The sequence below is a fragment of the Tauraco erythrolophus genome, chromosome 5 (genome assembly GCF_009769465.1).
Source record: "Tauraco erythrolophus isolate bTauEry1 chromosome 5, bTauEry1.pri, whole genome shotgun sequence".
In the NCBI taxonomy this organism is placed as follows: domain Eukaryota; kingdom Metazoa; phylum Chordata; class Aves; order Musophagiformes; family Musophagidae; genus Tauraco; species Tauraco erythrolophus.
Window position 1 is genome coordinate 23,573,330 of NC_141469.1, and position 17,880 is coordinate 23,591,209.

The 17,880-nt window shown below is 50.5% G+C and overlaps 1 protein-coding gene across 1 annotated transcript; it reads left to right on the forward strand.

Moving 5' to 3' along the window:
- The first annotated feature begins 4,003 nt into the window (after positions 1-4,003).
- Positions 4,004-10,809, forward strand: LZTS3 (leucine zipper tumor suppressor family member 3). Its single transcript, XM_009980445.1, has 3 exons — positions 4,004-4,453; positions 6,210-7,040; positions 10,099-10,809. Exons 1-3 carry the CDS (start codon positions 4,004-4,006, stop codon positions 10,807-10,809), a joined length of 1,992 nt encoding a protein of 663 aa, XP_009978747.1.
- The last annotated feature ends 7,071 nt before the right edge of the window (positions 10,810-17,880 follow it).

Genomic DNA, 17,880 nt, shown 5'->3' on the forward strand with positions numbered 1-17,880 from the left:
TGTTCATGGACTGCCAGGCTCAGAATCCCTGTTTCTCTTGTTGGAAATCATCCGTAAACCCAATTTTAGTTTGCGTTCCTGTGGGAGGGAGGTGGATATGGGATTTAAGGAGGAGAAATGTCCTGGGGAAGTTTTTAATCATGCATTCCTCCAAACCTGGAAGGAGAAAAAAAGACCCTCGAGCTCTGCACTGGAGCCTGACAGCATTATTCCTTCCCTGGCTGTGCTCAAAACTTGATTTCACAGTTCACCTGAGGAATGACCCGGGTAAAACCTGACTGGGAACTGGTGCTGGCCAGAAGACACAAAAGCGAGAGCCGTTGTTTTCGAAAAAAATGGCCCTTTTTGGCAAACAAAGCTGTACTGTCAGGGATCTGTTGGCACTTCTGCAATCTCCTTAATAACATATTTGTAACACTCGTCCGTATGCTGTTTATCAGATCTTGGGTTTACAGTAAACATAAGCCTAATAACCATTTTTTTCAGAATATTTTCTTGGATGGTTCCCAGTTAAAAGGGAATTAAAAAAAAAAAAAGTAAAAAGGTCTGTTTTCAGAGCCTGGCCCTGTGGTGTAGCTTTGATCTCACATCCCAAGAAGGCAGCTGAAGCCCCCCCCTGCTTTTGGGTTGCTGTCACTGAGCGGGAATGCCGGCTCAGCATCCCAGTGGGCTCGGGACATGGCCCTAAGCAGGTGCCTGCTTGATGTGGAAACCACTGCCTGGGAGCCAGGAGGTCCCCAAGAGCAGAGAAAAGCCGTGATACTCTGCTGGTGAAGACCAACGATGGAGATGCCACAGGGCTGAGCTGTCCTGGAGGGCATTGCCACGTCTCTGCCCACACTGTGGCTCTCACCAGGCTAAGGACACTGGCTCACTTGCCTTCCCTGCTCGTTGTTGCATTGGCTTTTCTTTTTTTTGAAGGATCAAACTTTCCGGTGACTTCATCCTGCCCTCAGAAAGTCAAAGTAAATGTGCAAATGTCACTGTGGAATTTACCCAGCAAGGGAAAGGTAACCTGGATTTCTCCTTGACCGGTTGAACAAGGCCAGGGAGGACTGCATGGAGGGGATGTAGTCGCTGCCTTTCGCTTGTCTGGAGCTGAGACCTTCCAGCACATCCCTCCCGTGACGGTGTCCCATAAAAAAAGACACAGCCTATAAAGATCTCAAAGTCACTGAAAGGCAGGTTATTCTTGAATTAGCAAAACAAAAAGTCTTCCCTTGACTAATAAAACTCAGAGGCACTGTGGGTTGAGTGTGGCTTCAGATGGGTCTTCTCCACCCCTTCTCATTGCTCCATAGCTCAACCAAGCCTCCAGATGCCCAGCAGGCACATGGACTAATCCCTGGGCATTGTGAACCCATGAACTATCTATGGTGGTGTTGTGTGGAAAGTGCCTTTAGTGGGCAAAGGGGTCATAAGCCTTTGACTCCTGCTCAGTGCGTTGGAGAGAGACGTGTCCGAATATCACATGCTGGATGCGTGACCAGACCCGGACACTTCTCTCTGCTGCTGGAGGTTTTGTTACTAACGACTGATAAACATTGAAGTGCTTTGATTGTAGTGGGTCCCCAGGCTGCACTGTGTGATTTTCATTTGCTCCTCAGCCTTTAGCCCTCAACCAGTGTGTGACGTGGAGATGTCTCTGTTGGGGACAAAGGTGCAAGTTGCAGGAAGGGCATTAGCAGTGACTACAAAATGCTTACCCAATGCTCATCGCTTCATATTGCTGGTGGTCCAGCAGGGCAAGTCCCTGGGGGACCCTCCTTGGTGGGGCAACATGCAAGGGGATGGAGAATGTTACACCACTGGGCGCGTCCTCCTCTGCCTTGTAGCTGCCTTGTCCCCTTTCCATGATAGGGCACACCTGGTGTGTCTCAGACCTGGGAGGTTCCTTCACACCTCAACAGGAGTTCAGCAGGGATGGTGGCTTTCACTGGAGCACCTCCTTAAACCATTTTTTCCCTCTGCATACCCTGTATGCTTCACATACCTCCATACCCTGTTCTGCTTCACAGGAGCCCTGCCAAATCACTGTAGGTATCAGCTCTGTGTCTTCTCCCACCGGTACAGCAGTTTGCCATGTCTGCCCTCCAGCCCCACAACACTCAGGCCATTATTTTGGACAGGGCAGCTTTCTATGAGAAGATGGGGACCCTGGAAGAAGGGAGGAGGCTACAGGCAGTGCGCCTGGCAGAAGCCTCCAGAAGCGCAATTTAATAAAAGTGAAGTTGAGCAGCACAGACCTTGCTTTAACCTTTTTAATTTTTCTTTCCCATTCCATTATTAGTGCAAACAGCAAGACCCCGTGAGACACCACATCAGAGCCGAGCTCTAGACCTAAGCGAGCTCTCCAGGGAAATAAACCCAGCTCTCCTGCTTTGCTTGGGAAGGGCTGATTTAACATCCCCACCCCAAGAATAGGGAAAACCCCACTGAAATGGGGATTTTCTCCACCTCCCCTACCTGCTGGTCTTTCTCCAAACACAGAGACCCCAGGACTCATCGCAATCACCCAAACTTTGCAATGCATCTTCTCCCTTCCCTCAGGTAGTGAGATCTTTAGCTGGTACGGGTTCAAATTCACCATTATTCAATGAGACAACCAAAAAAAAAAATTGTTGTGGGTTGGTCTTTTTATTTTCTTAAATAAGATTTTACACCTTTGTGGGGCTGATTGCATTGCAGAGGACAAGGTTAAGACCTCAGTGGAGGGAAAGGGAAAGGGAATCGTGGGGAATGCAGTCACTCTCTGCAAGATCTCCATCTTCTGCTCCAGCTCAGTTCAACATGGAGCAGCTTCCCCAATGCTCATATTTTATGGGTATGCCCATCAGGGAGAACCCCTGGGTTTCTGTGACTAAAGAAATTCTGTTGAGAGAAGTAAATTCATGTTGGTGTTTTTTTCCTAGTCCCAGTCCATGCTGGGACATGACTGCAGGGGCTTTGTCACCCTCAGGGGGGTAGTGGGGGCAGTGCAGACCAGATCCACTACTGCTGGGTCCAAGAGTGCAGAAACTGCTTGATTTTCAGCTGGGACTTTCAGAAGGGACTTTCAAAAGGTCTTTTAGGAAGTTATAAATTGTCCCCATGTGAGACCTGTCTTAGCACCAGTAGCTCCAGACCTTGACTGCCTCAGCTAATAATAAATTCAGCACCCATGCAAACACCAGTATTTGGGGAATTTCCCCAAAAACACAGATGTGAATAGGCCTGGGCACCTACGAAGGCTGAAATCGCAGGACTGGGGTTTGAGATGGTGGTGGAGCTGAGGAAGAGCACTCAGACGAGAGGACTAGTCCCAGTGGGAGAGAAAATGTTAAAACCATTATCTGCATGTTATCCACTTCTTATGGTCTAGTTTTGGCCAGTCCAAGGCACAGCTTTAGGATGACATCTGGACAAAAACATCTTTATAAAAGTACAAGTCCATGGGATAACACTGCCAAGGAAGAGATGGAAAGTGTGTTGCTTAAGCCCTGTTGAAGCATCCCTAAGGGATGTGCTGGAGGGACCAATATCATATGGGGCTAAGGATGGACCAGGGCTGGGAACCTTCCATCTCTATGGCCAAATAAATTTGCTCAAACTTGGGAAAAGTGACAGAAATAATTAAAGCTCAGGAATTTCAAATGGTTGTGCACAACCAATGCCGTAGAGCTGTGCCCACTAAAACCCGTGCAACCTCCTCCCCGAGGAGGAGAGCTTAAGATCAGCTCTTTAGCATGGCGATGAGTGTGGTTTGGAGGTCTACTGCACACTGCTCCTCCAAGGGGGTCTGGAGGTCACAGAGAGGAGGACAGCCTCGTCATCTGCTCCATACCATAGACTGAGACATGACAGCTCCGGGCCTTGCATCACCCAGCCCGGACACTTGGTCATCTCTGCACAATGCCAATCTGTAAAGGGTATGGTAGACAAAAGGCATCTCTTTAACAGTTCTTTCCTTCTCTTCATCTCCCAGTGCCACTGACCTGTGCCTCCACCTCACCTCTGCGCTGCCATGGCCACGCTAGAGACGCTGCCCGTTCTTAGTGACCAAACCTATCCCAGCCCGGAAAACTTCCACGGTTTTGCTCCCCGGCCATCCCAACCCACCTCCCAGAGCACCATGGGGAGCGTGGGCAGCGGAGTCGCCAACGACCAAGAGTTCGCCATGAAGAGCGTGGGGACCCGGACGCAGAGCAGCAGCCGGCAGACGGAGGGATCTCGCAACGGGTACTCTACACGGGAGATCTCCAACCGCTACTCCGGCGAGGAGAAGACATACAAGTCGGAGAAGGTCTCCAATTCCCTCTATATCAACGGCGACCTGCGCAAGAGCGAGAAGGTGAAGATGGACATCTGTGGGAATGTGACCACCAACAATGAGAAGAACATGCCACCTCCTCCCCAGTACCGAGAGCCCAGTAACCCACCAAAGATACTGCCAATCTCCGGCAAACTAGACCAGGTGAGAATCCCCACCTCCTGGAGTGGAGTGATGACCATGGCACATCTCTAAAAACACAGACCAGGAAGCCTTGGGCAATGGTGCAACCTTGACAGATAGTCTAACTCTTACTATATAGATGGCATCATTATTAAATACAGATAATATAATTCCTATTACTTTCAGAGGGTTGAGCAAAGGGGAATGTTAGTCCTTGAGGAACCCAAGAGCATGATAAGAAGTCTTCCACAGCTAAGTTTCCATCTCTTTTAAGCCTGTATTTAAATCACTGGCAGTTCCAACCTACCCAGGATGCTGTGCCTACCACCTTATTGACAGAGGAGGGAGCTGGAGTCATAGAATCATAGAATGGTTAGGGTTGGAAGGGACCTCAAAGATCATCCAGCTCCAACCCCCCTGCCATGGGCAGGGACACCCTCCACTACTCAAGGTTGCTCAAAGCCTCAAAAGAGTCAGCTCTTATTTCAGTAGGTGCAGCATCTGAGTCACACTCATATGTTTTGTGCCATTTATAGGCAATCTCCAACAGCCCACTGCCACCAAAAGATGCTGTTCGAAAGCAGCTACAAGCCTCTGTTCAAAACCCCAGTGCCTCTTGTGAGGGACAAGTTGACAAGGTTTGAAAAATACCCCTGTGAGCATTACCATCCATCCAAGCACAGTCCTCATGGCTCTTATCAGCTGCAGGGAGCAAACATCTCCCAGGCCTGGAGGAGCAGAGCCCCAGAGCCACCAGCATTTTATACATCCTGCTGCTCTGCTCCAGCGACTCCCATAATTTGTGCCCTGGGGATGCTGCCTTGTGCTGTATTATTTCTGCAGCATTTGGTGGCCTTGTCTCCTGGGTTGTTAATCCACCGGCCCCTGTAGTCCATCTCAGGACCACATGCCAGGTGCCAGGTTTTTGGTGTCCAACCTTGCCTGCTCACCAGGGCTTGTTCTGTTTCTCCTGGAAGGAGTTTTCAAAACATCTTTGCTAATACAAGGCGGCTTCTTCTGGGTTAATTTCACCTGCAGTAGGGGAGACTCAATCTCATTTTGAGGAATATTCTGCTTCTGTAGGTACGTTCACACGGCGATGAATGTGCAAGGTTTTAAAATCCTTTCTAAATCCTTTACAGCTGAGGTCAGTTCTCCCCCCAGCATTGCTTATGGCCACAGGAAACACACGTTCAAATGAAGAGCAGCTTCAGCATGTTCCTTGCCTGGTGTCACTGCTGGGGTCATAGCTCCTACCTATTCCTGTCCAAGCGTAACCAGGACGTGATGTTCACACAGGAGACAGATGACTGCTGGCAGGAGGGAAACATGATGCTAATCAGTTGCTAATCCAAGGGTTCAATTCAGTTTTCAGCAAAAAGGCAAGGCACCCTCAACGCTAGAAGTCCTTCAAAATATAACCTGCCAAAATCAAAGAGTTGTTTTGATCAGGGCTGGTAGTCAGGTGACAGCCCTCTTTCTTGCAAGAGCAATAAGAGGACCCCAGGAGTATTCTAGGGAAAAAACACGCAGATTTGGGATGAGTCAAGATTGTTTTTTCAGCTGGGACGAGGGAAGACAAAGCGTTGCCCTACGAGTCACCACAGGTCCTCCTTGTTAAATCCCAAACGGCCCAGGGTGTAATAAGGCAGAGAAATACGGAGCTAGCCAAGAGGTCTTAGCTCCATCAGCCCCACCCTGTGCTGATGTGTCTCTTTTGTATGTTGTTACCAAGCTTCCTGCTATGTTTGATGCGTGGTCCTTTTTCCTTTTGCAGAGCAATGAGCCCTTAGTTAGACCCTCAGCCTTTAAACCAGTAGTTCCTAAAAACTTCCATTCCATGCAGAACCTCTGCCCGCCGCAGAGCAACGGGGTGACAGAGAACAGAAAGAGCTTGAACCATGCCAACAGCAATAGCCCGTCCGCACCCAAAAGTGGACTCGACAAGAGCAGCCTTAACAGGACTACAAACCAAGTGGGGGGCCTGTCGGATTCGGGCCGTAACTCATTAACGAGCCTGCCCACGTATGGGACAGGCTACAGCCAGCACGTGGGTCCAATGAGCGCCTCCACCAGCCACATCAACCGCATCGGTACAACCTACGTGGACAAGAACATCACGGGATACAACGGGATATCTACCTCAGACAGTGGGCGGTCTTCGAGCAAGAGCACTTCTTCGTTCAACAGACTGAACCATCTCAATGAAACGATGCCTTTCCACTCGCCTTCAACGGACGACATCATCCAAGACCTGGAAGACCGGCTGTGGGAGAAGGAGCAGGAGGTTCTCCAGATGCGAAGGAACTTGGACAAAAGCGAGGCAGCCATCTTCCAAGTGTTCGAGGAGAAGCAGAAGATCTGGGAGAGGGAAATGGAGGACCTGAGGCAAAACTACGCCAACAAATTGCAACAGGTCTCCAAAAAGGCGCAGCGGGCTCAGCAGGCCTTGCAGCTCCAAATCTTCAAGCTCCAGCAGGAGAAAAAAAAACTCCAAGATGACATGGGACAACTCCTCCAGCAACGAGAGGAGCTAGAGAAGAAATTTGTAGCTTTCAAGAAGGAGCAGGCTGAGTTTCTTCCAAAGATTGAAGAGACCAAGTGGGAGGTAAGAGCCTCGTTGTAGCAGACCTTGAGTGACGTATTTGCTGAGGGCTCTGGTAACCCAAAGTAGAATCATAGAATGGTTCAGGTTGGAAGGGACCTCAAAGACCATCTAGTTCCAAGCCCCCTGCAATGGGCAGGGACACCCTCCACTACACCAGACTGCCCAAAGCCCCATCCAACCTGGCCTTGAACACCTGCAGGGATGGGGCAAAGTACTTCCCATGTGCCCTAAGTGGACCCCACAGACAATGCCTACAGGTTGGTGGCCTCCAGGTAACAGGTGACACTCCAGTCACCTCTTTATTTGTCTGAGCCCCAAGTCCATAGTTTTCAAATAAACTGAAATGAACACAATTTTTTTCCGCACGCTTCCTGTGCTGATTAATAATTTGGCTTCACAATCCCGTGACTCCAACCTGTGACATTTGAATCCAGTCTCAGGGAATACAGATCTTTCCATAGAGGTATTTGTGCCTACCAAAAATGGGTTTAAGTCTGTTTTAATTAAATTCTTCTAACATCTGCATTTGGGCAAACCTTGAAACCGTTTTTCAAATATTTGATGTTTTTTTTTTTTTAAGATATAAAGCAAGTGAGCTAAGAATGACACCGATGGCCAAGTTTACCTCATGCTTTCCATTGTAACACGCTGTTTTCAGTTGTTAATAAGTTTCTCTCTCTTAAAAGGCTGAAAGGCAAATTCCTCTTTCGAGTTCTCCTTTTGAGTCTGACATATTTTTTTCTACTGTTTCTATTTTTAGAACATTTTATCAAAGTCTGTTTGTATAGCCAGTACTAACATATTTTTTTTCCAGCTTGATCATGTGAGGAATTTTAATCCTTCCATGGACTGGCTAGAAACTTTAAATTTATTAAGAGTGCAGAGGCAAAACATAGCTCTAGAATCAGGAAGACCCTATTCTGCTAATCCTGATGGAAAGTCAATGAAGCTGGGATTAATTAGGCTCTGAAATGTGCTATTTGCAGATGTTCAGTGGAGCTTATTAGAGGCTTGCTGTAAAATCTCTGCAAGCTACATCCCAGAACAAGCAGGCTGCGTTGTCCCACATGATGCCTCCTTTGTTTTCTAACAAGTTAGGTCTGGAACGTTCTCTGATTTTGTACCAGTAATTGTTTGTTTCACTGCTGTAGTTCTGTCTGCAACAGCTATTTCAGTGATATTGGTGTAAAGATCGGGATCCAGCTTGTGGATCAAGACACCTAAAACTTGTAGACACCGACACTTGTTGACTTGCTCTCCAGGCTCCATGGACTGTATTGCCTGGATCTCCGCAGCACCCAAGTAGAGGCCTAAATTTAAGTGGTTTAATCTGTAAGTTGATGCCTACCCAAACTGTTCTTCATCATGTATTTCTCTGCCTTTTGGGAAGAGCCAGCCCAGGGAGAGCACTTTCAGTAAATTGTGCAGGTTTTTAGCTAGACAGTAACTACACCACTCTAACTACAGCTAAACCAGCGTGATATGGTTCTGCATCTGCTGCAGACAAGTGCTGGTGTGGATGTGGGTACTCATAGAGGTAGGTCTGCATGGGGAACCACCATGGCTGTCAAGGTCCAGGGAAAGCTGCTACCAGTAGGAAGTGACTGGGTACGTCTCCTAGCTCTTCAGCCATGCATAGTAAGCACTGGACTGTCCTGATAGCTGAGCTTCAAGGTCTTGCTCAACATTATGTGCCAGGCAAGTCCTCTAATAGAAGAGAAAGGTGGAGGTTGCAATGAAGGTGGTGGAGAGGAGAGTTTGTCTGAGGAGCATTGACCCAGCTGGAGCAGAGCAGCAAGGGACCTTGCAGGCACCGCAGGAGGGAGGAAAGGCCAAGCATTTCATGTGTTATGACAAGAGACAGGTGCTTCAGGAGGATGGGACACCCCAGTCTGGAGGTGGCTACGAAGTCTCTTTTTAATTATGCCTATCCTCTCTGATCACTGATGGTTCCTTGATGCCACTGCCCAGCCCAGACTCCTACCAGCATAGGTAAGGACTGTTTGTTTCTGCAATCATCCACAGCGGACAGTTCAGGTCTGCCAGTGCAAAGCTCTGAAAACCACGGAGTTCATGGGAAAATGAGGGTTTGGTCATTTTTATGGTTCACTTCCAGTACCCTCAACTATTCATGCAACTGTCACTTTTGGTGGACTACACAGGTGCAGAGGAGTGTCATATTGAACGGTGACACCCACATAATGTGAATACACGCTGCAGCAAGGGTATTTCCACTGGGCTTGTGCACCCTACTAAACAGTGAGACCTGAGCCAGTCAGGATGACACCTGAAACTCCAGTGCCCAAGGACAGTGCATGGTAGTCACATTTCATCAAGGGTGGGTCACAGCTCTCTCCTTGATCTTTGGCAGAGGGGCTGTCACTCTTCATGTCCTGCCCCAAAATAATTTAATAGCTAACAGTCCTTGGACTGTCCTCAGTGAAGTGAAACCTAAAATTTAGTCAACTGGGTTCTTCAGGGGCGTTTGGGAAGGCAAGTGTCAATAGGACAAGTAAGTAATATCTACTGTCTCTGCACCCTGTCCTACACTCCCAGTGTTTGGGGAGAGCCCAGGTGGTCTTTGGGTCTGAGATGTTTCTGTCTCAGGTTTGTTCAAGGTCCAGATCCCATTGAGGTCAGTGGGAAAGCTTCTGCTGAGAGCAGAGGGTTTGGGGTCAAGCACTACAGACTCGTGGTTAGGTAAGATGAATGCAGGGAGGGAAGCATCGGTGTCTGCTCACCACTGGTGAGGACCACAGCACTTCACTTAGCTGTTTGGTCAGCTCCAGCTGGGAACAGCATCTGGTCCCTGAGAGTCAGGAAGAAACACCAAATCTCCCCCACAAATGTGGGGACAACCTCTAGGTCTTTGGCATGGTCTGGGTCCTGGTGAAGGCTGGAGCTCAGTCCTTGAGCACTGTCGCTGGCTGTGACCTCCATTAACTGAGCCTCCTGCCAACATGAGGCCACACAGACATTTCATAGGCAGCACAGGGGACAAGCAGCGGTGGCAGCTCCTCACTGCCTTCCTCCTGCCTCACAGATGCTCTCCCCGCAGGTGTGCCAGAAGGCAGGTGAGATCTCCCTGCTAAAGCAGCAGCTGAAGGACTCCCAAGCAGACGTCTCCCAAAAGCTGAATGAGATTGTGGGACTGCGGACACAGCTCAAGGAAGGTAAGAACTTCCTACGGGAGAAGGAGGAGCAGATCCTCACCCTGAAGGACTCCTACAGCTCCAAGAGCGTCAACCTGGAGATCTGCGAGAGCGAGCTGCAGCGGAAGATGAGCGAGGTCCAGGTGCTGAGGGAAAAACTGAACCACTGTGAGCTGGAGGTCTCTGGCCTGAAGCGGACACTTGCCAGCATGGGACCTGGGGGGCCTTTCGGTGGGGACCTTGGTGAGAAGCTGCGAGACCCGCTGGCCTGCGAGAGCGACGAAGCCAAGATGCAGCGGCAGAGCGAGGACAATGTCAACACGCTGCGGAAGGAGGTGGAGCGGCTCCAGACGGAGCTGAAGCTGGAGCGGCAGCAGCGGGAGCAGCAGGTGATGGACTTTGAGGAGGAGCGGCGTACGTGGCAAGAAGAGAAGGAGAAAGTCATCAAGTACCAGAAGCAGCTGCAACTGAACTACGTGGAGATGTACCAGAAGAACCAGCTCCTGGAGCACAAGGTGAATGAGATGAACACGAAGGCCACCAGCCCTCCGCACACCGAGGAGAAAAAACCATGGACTCCCTCCAGACTCGAGCGAATAGAGTCCACCGAGATCTAAGGTGGGACCAAGACAATACAACATGATTTTCTAATTGCTGTGCATGTACTACCTACTCAAGCCAGTGATCTTCCGAAGGATAATACGCTACTGTAGGAGCGGTGCAAGTCTGCTTGCACCAAGCTCCACCACCCTTACTCTACACTTCTGTGCTCTGTAGGTAAAATAACTGTGGATGTGCGTTGTTTTTCTATCGATAATGCGACATCTCTCTTGATTTTTTTCCTAGTACAGCTGGTGAGGGTCAATTGGCTCTTTCGTAATCTGCCGTGACTGTTACTTCGCTAGAGGCTGCCACCCCCTCTCCTCCAATTCACTCGCCTTTGGTTGGTTGTTTTGGAGGATCGTATTTGGTTTCTTTGGTTTTCCGAGCATTTACGTGCAGCAAAACAGTTCAAAGTGGCAGGTTTGGGGTTTTTTTCGGAGCATTTTTAGCCACATTGGCTAATGGAGCAAAGCTCTCGGGATCATGAGCAAACTCACTGTTCTGCATCAAGTATCCTGTCTAGACGGTGGTCTTAGTGAAGTCAGTGGGAGGTTGGCCACTGATTTCCGTGAAACCAGACATATCTCTACCAGACGACTCCCTCTTGCCAGCCCATGGTTGCAAGAGGTTAGGACATCCTTGAGGAGCAGGATGAGGCTGTCCTGGTAACATAAGCCAACAAGGAATGATTGCCCAGCAGGAGCCTCTTTGGAGGCCCAGCAGAGCTTGACATATGCTGCGTTATCATTTCATTGTGGTTTCCTTCTGCAGTTCCACTTCTCTCCTGGGTTGTGAGCAACCCTGGGAGCAGAAATACCCTCCCACCTCCACCTCGGTCCCTCTGTTCTTACCATATATAGTCAAGCTGGCTACAGCAAGGAAAAAAAACCTGGAAATCCAAGCTAGTTTCCCTTCCCAAGAGCCCTCTTACTTCCCAAAGTCAGTGGAATCAAGGTTTGGGGAAGCCTCCAAACCCGTGGGATGTTTAGGCAAACTGAAGCTTTAGCAGTTTGCCCCAACGGTGGGCAGTTGTGCTGCCCCGTTGCCAAACGAGTGATGCTTCGGTGCGCTCTCTCGGCCCAGGGTCTGCTTACACAACCGGCACCCGAGCCTCGCTCAGGAGCTGCAGTGAGCACATATCAGCGTTACCGCGAGATTGCACCAGGGTGAGCGTCAGCCTCCAGTACGGCCGCTTCAAACAGCACCCACAGCCATCCTTCGTGGCATCACGTATTCCAGGGACAGAGATAACACAAGCCTAGCTTAAGAAAATATTCAGCTACTAACTCTGAGCATGAAATCAGTCATAAGAAGAGAAAATGCTTAAGATCACGCAAGTGCTTATGCCCTGGCAGAGTAATAACCAAATCCTATATGCACGGTCACCGAGGATGGTGCAGGCATCAAAAACCAGCATTCAGCTTTAAAAGGTGGGCAAAGTGGGTTTGGCTCTTCCTTTCACGGATGTTTTTTTACCATGATCCACAGCAAAGAGTAAAAACTGCTGCAAAGTGGAGTTTGCACTGACTGGGCATTGGCCAAAGGATCAACGCAAGTGGGAATTTCGGCTCTTTGTCCTAGGGAGCAGCTAGAAGAACAAAGCTAGAATTAGCACTGGGACATTTTGGAATGTCTGCGAGGTGACTCCAGGGAGAGTTTGGCCAGATCACGTTTCATCTGCATAGCAAGGAAGAACCTCAGGGTGTTGAGGGGCTGGAGCTCTGAAGCTACTCACTTTCCATGTTCACTTCCTCAAAAGCTCCCTTCTCTCCATCACGAGGTCTGACCTTCCAAGTTGGGATCAAACATTGTTGTGGTGAGCTCCAGACTGACCAAAGAGGCTGAGCTGGAGAGAGGAAACTCCAGTTAGTCCCACCAACCTCCAGCCAAGGACAACAGACAGTATTACTGGGCAGGAACTGTTGGTGGCTGGCAGCGATCCCTGGAGCCATAGAAAATGGAGATGTGTGATGAGACCAGAGCATTTCAAGACCCTAGCTGAGGGCACCTGGCTGTTCCTATCACTTCTGCCTGTGCCTTGGGAGCTGGAAGAAGACACAACCCATCAGCCTGGAAAACACCAGGGTAGCTCAGGCTAAGTCCCTCTCCCAGGACCAGCCACAGAGAGGGGACTAGGTCAGGTCTGACCCCTGAAGGGTGTGGAGATGAATTCCACTATGAATCCTGCAGACATTCCAGTGCTCTTGGACATCAGCCCACACACCCCACCAAGGAAGGAGCGCCGGCCGGTGTCACCCAGCAGCAGACTTTGCCATGCCAAGGAAGATACCCACATGTGCTGCACAAACTTACACTTGGTCAGGCAAATCCTAGAGCTTCCTCCATTTCATACACTGGACCTTTGAGATGGAGTCAAACGTCCCACAATGACAAGGCTGGAGATTTGACGTCTTGTGTCATCTCGGCTTTCTGTGCATCTCTTTCTACATCAGACAAATCCACCCTGTCTTCCTTCCCAAAGCAGTTGCGGGGCATCTTTGGGAAGGGCTTTGCAGTCCTTGGGCAAAAGCATAAAGCATAGAGAAATTGCAGGAGACTTAGTCTCAGATGGTCGTATTGTGTTTTTGAGGCCACCACATGAAAACCAAACCCAACAGCAAGTGCCATCACCACAAGATGGGTCCAATAACCTGAAGGGTCATTTCCACCTTTGCTCCTCCTGGCTGCACTGATGTGAGGCCGGTTTCCCTCTAACCATCACAGAAAACAGTGATTCAGTCGGTGGCTCAAGAACACGCAGAGTGCTTGAGTTTCAAGGATCTGCTGTAGGTGAGGTGCACACTGCAATTCCTCACTGCGTTAACACTCCAGAGGAATGGACACTGGCATTACCCTGTGGGACACCTTCTCACCAGAGCTCTTTGCTAATCCATGGGCAAGAGAAGCAGGAGCTTGCCTGGCCTCCCCACGTACCTGGATCCAGTCAGCAGCAATCAGCCAAGCCCTCCAGTGTGCCAGGTTTGCTCCGTCGTCTTTTTCCTCGATCTTTTTTGCAGTGGTGCCAGGAATGTGTCTTGGTGGACCCAGCGAAACCCGGAGACATATGGGTTTGTCTGACTGCTGGAGTGTGCTGGACTGCCCAAGGACTCAATGGCCTCACAGTGCATCCATCGGGGACTGCAGAGTTCCTTGGGATGGAGCAGGAGCAGCAGGGAGATATTTTTCACCTTGGAGGAGGAAAGGTAGACTCTCTTCACTTTCTTCTTCACTGCATCACTTTGATCTAAAGTTTCAATACAGATTTGAGCAACTTCAATTGTGGCCTTTCCCTACATGACAGAGAGCCTTGCAGACACCCATCAAGATGCTGTGATGCTGATGGTGGTTTTCCCTCTCTTGAGATTCGTCCCAAGCACTCAGCTGTCGTGCACAAATCACCCTCCTACGCTACAGTGACGTAAAACACAGATGGTTTTGGCAAGCGCCTCAGCCAAACTGCCACAAAGGATTCTTCCCCACAACTGGATGCACTGCTTCCCATCACGTCCTCTCCCATGAGCTAGCACTGTGTGGCCAACATGTTGGCAACCACTCTCTCTCAGAGGTGACTACCCTTTGCTCAGCAGAGATGGAGCAAATGATGGTGGGATGCCTGGGTTCCTGTTGTTCGTGCTCAGATACGGCCCAGGTGGGAGCTGCTCACCTAGCTCCTTCCAGACCTTAACACTTTTACCCCCTGACTAGATGAAGTCTCCCGTCACAAGCTTGGTCTGTGTTGAGGCCCTGGGGTCTTAGCCTTGGAGCAAGATAGCCAAGGGATGCCAGACTGGTGTTTTGATTACATATCATGGGAATGGCCAAGGAGGTTGACATCTCATCTCTTTGAGGCTCAGCCAGAGCCAATAAGATGTTTCTGTGCCATGAAACTCATCTCAGGGTTTGGGCTTGACCATAACCCAGCTGTCTCCTCCACTTTTGCCCAGCCGCCTCTGGAGCTGATGGGATTCAGTGTGACATACTGGCTCACATATAATTCTTGCACACAGTTAGTGTCTCCACTGAAACAAGAAGTCACCTCTAACTTGCCATTGGCCAACAGCAAAAGCGGTGGTGACAAGGGTCTCAGGTCAGTTGCCCACACGTGGGGTCCAGGGATATTAGAGATGCTCTGGGGCTGGCCAGTATGATCCAAGACCTATGGGAGAACCAGGCCAGTGGTGGGAAGACTTGGAGCATCTCTAGTGGCACATCACCCGTGTGCGGGCAACCGCGTCATGCTCCAGGCATGTCCATATGGTCATTAGATGAGCAAACAGAGGACACTGATCTGCTCCAGCAATTTCCATCCATGAGGATTTGGCCCAAGCAGGCTATCCTGGTGCCAGGGAAGGTCTAAGCAGCTCCTCTCACCACTTGCTGCGAGTGGGGTTGCTTTGCTCCACCATCATTCCAAGGTTGGTCGCTGTCGCGGGAAGATGCCGACCCGGCTGGGCGAGTTCCCTCGCACTGCCAGCACTCCTGTCTCGCCTCGGGTGCGAACCTCAGAACCATCGCACCTTGTTATGCTTCACACAGTCCCACTCAGCTTCTGCCGCTGTCTCGTGGCAGCCGGCTGCACCAGTCCTGCTGTCGCTGGCATCATGCCGGAGGAAGATCACCTCCGGCTTTCTGCACTCAAGATAGGAACCGAATTGTTGTTCTTATGCTGCTACGTTATACGGAGACAAGTGTACTTGGATGTAAATAACAGCCCAGCTCTGTACATACAACGATTAAACCAGGAGACAAGACAGCTCTGTGGCTTCCATGTTGGTGAGCGGGACTGACAGTAGCAGTCGAGGCTGCGTTCCAGCGCTGAGCGCTGCACGGAGGCTGCTCAGCACCCCCTGAGCTTTTGCTGGCTGCAGTGGAAATGGGGGGGGCTCAGCACCTCCCAGGAAGGCAATCCGCTTGGGGTTGGCTCCAACAGAGCGGCCTGGTGCCACTCTGTCCTGCTTCGATGCTTGCTGTCATCCCGAGCCAGGATTTGCAATTGTCCCTTGGTTAAGGCTGAAGTCCCCTCTGCCCATCCTTGTGTCCCTCCAGAACCCCTTGCAGACAGCGGCTCCCAGCCCTGCTGCCCATGACTTCTGCCCATGGAAAGGACCAACCCAACCCCACGCCTGCCCCTCACAGTGGCACTTTATAGGTTGCTTAAGACAGCGAACTCATGAGCAACATGACCAAAGATCTCTGGAGGGTGTTGGACCGCATGCTCAGAGCTGCCTCCTCGCTTTCCTGGGGACAGATGAGGCCGGTGTTCGCTGGGAAGAGGGAATGAGAGCTAGCATGAGACAAGAGAGGGCTTGGATTTCCCTGTGTCCCACCTGGGAACATTTGCAGGGCCATGAAGGACCCTTCCTGTGCTAGATAGGACAGGGTAGAAATGAGTTCCTGGGCAAGCTGATTGTCCCCAGTTGGTTACACCAGTATCCTTCATGGCTGTGCCAACTAGCTCCACATTTTGCCCAGGGAAAGTGTGGACCAGGGGCTGTTCCCAGGAGGCAGAATGGATGGATGCAACTCCCTTTTTTTCTTGGGAAGAAGACAGAATGCATGCCAAGTCATTACATTTGTCTTCAGGGCCACAAGTCTCTTCTAGTTCAGCAGCAGACGTTGCTACAGAGTCCAGTCAAGGGTTTGTTCTGGCTCAGCGTGAATTGGCCAGGAAAATGTGTATCCTGAGAGCTGGTGGTCCTGCTGACTGCCCCCTTGGTGTCCTCCCTCCAGCTCATCTCAGGGTGTCCTCAGCACCCTCCTTACCAGGAAACATTCTTCTGAGGTGAAGACACCATGATCTTTGCTTCTCTTGCTTGGGGTGCTGATGGCATCTCTGTCCACCTTAGCTCCACGAAGGGTCCCAGCCCTGCTCCCAGCCTTGGCACATGAAGATGGGGCCAATGGGAGATCTGTGCTCCTCCACTCACAGTGCTCCTGTGAATGGGTGCTCAGGTGGGTCTGTGCCTTGGGCACGTGCCTCCTCACCGTGCCTCTGTACCATGGCTGTGCTAAGCCTTGTCCACTCCATTCCTGCCAAGACCATGAATGGTCTCCTCCTAGATGGGAGCAGACCCAGCTTCCCGATATTTTAACCCAATCCTTCAGCCTAAGCCTTGAAGGCCACTCTATAAAGTCACTTTTCATCAAGACCCCTTGCTAAAGATCGGCTCATCATGTTGCCTGTCCTGTTACTCCTCTGCCCCAGCTCTCCAGACTCTCCTGCCTCCTTTTATATCATCACCATCCCCGTTGTCCCAGGAGCAGTCAGGGCTCCTCCCAAAACTCTCCCAGATACATCTGAACAAGCTGGAGCTGAAGCCCAGAGCCCCTAGCAAGAGTGGTGTGTCCCGACCTTGCCCTCAGGGGAGCTTTCTACACTACTGATCCTCATCTCTTCTCTTCATCATTTCCATGTCAGCTATATCAGCCCTGCTTTACCCCCAAGAGCTATCTTGCTTCTTGCTGAAGGGCATCTCCATGGCTTGCAATCACTTGACATCACTGCATGGGGCTTCACACCCAGCCAGCTCTGGGGCCTCCCTGGTCCCTCCACTCTCTGGAAAGATAGGGAGGTGAGGGGTATATGAGTGCCTCTGGTCTGTAGGGACACGCAGCACCCATGCCACCTCATCCCCAGTGTATTGTGGGGTTGGGATCACATCCAGCTGTTTGCAGATGTTGGCTTCCCAATAGGATGTTCCATGCTGGCAGCGCAACTGCTGGTAACACCAGAAATGAGTCTCTGCATTTCCAGGATCAGCCTCCTCCCAGCGAAGGGGATCATGTCAGGTCTGGAGCCTGGGACAACTGCTGGCACACAAGGTTGTGTCTTCACGGCTCTTTTACAGATCTGTTTTCTCAGGCAGAGAGTCTCTGCTTTCTGTCACAAAGCAATAGGTTTTTCTAGAGAGATTTAAAAGGGACTATTCCCAACTCTGATACCGGCAGGCAAGCCAATGTTCCCTTGAATACCTTCATAGCTCCAGCCCTGGGCTCTCCTCCTTTGGGAAGGGATGCGAAGTCCAGTCTTGCTCCCAGTAATCACCAACGGTTTGGGCTTGGTGGTCCTCATTTGCCTGGAGAGC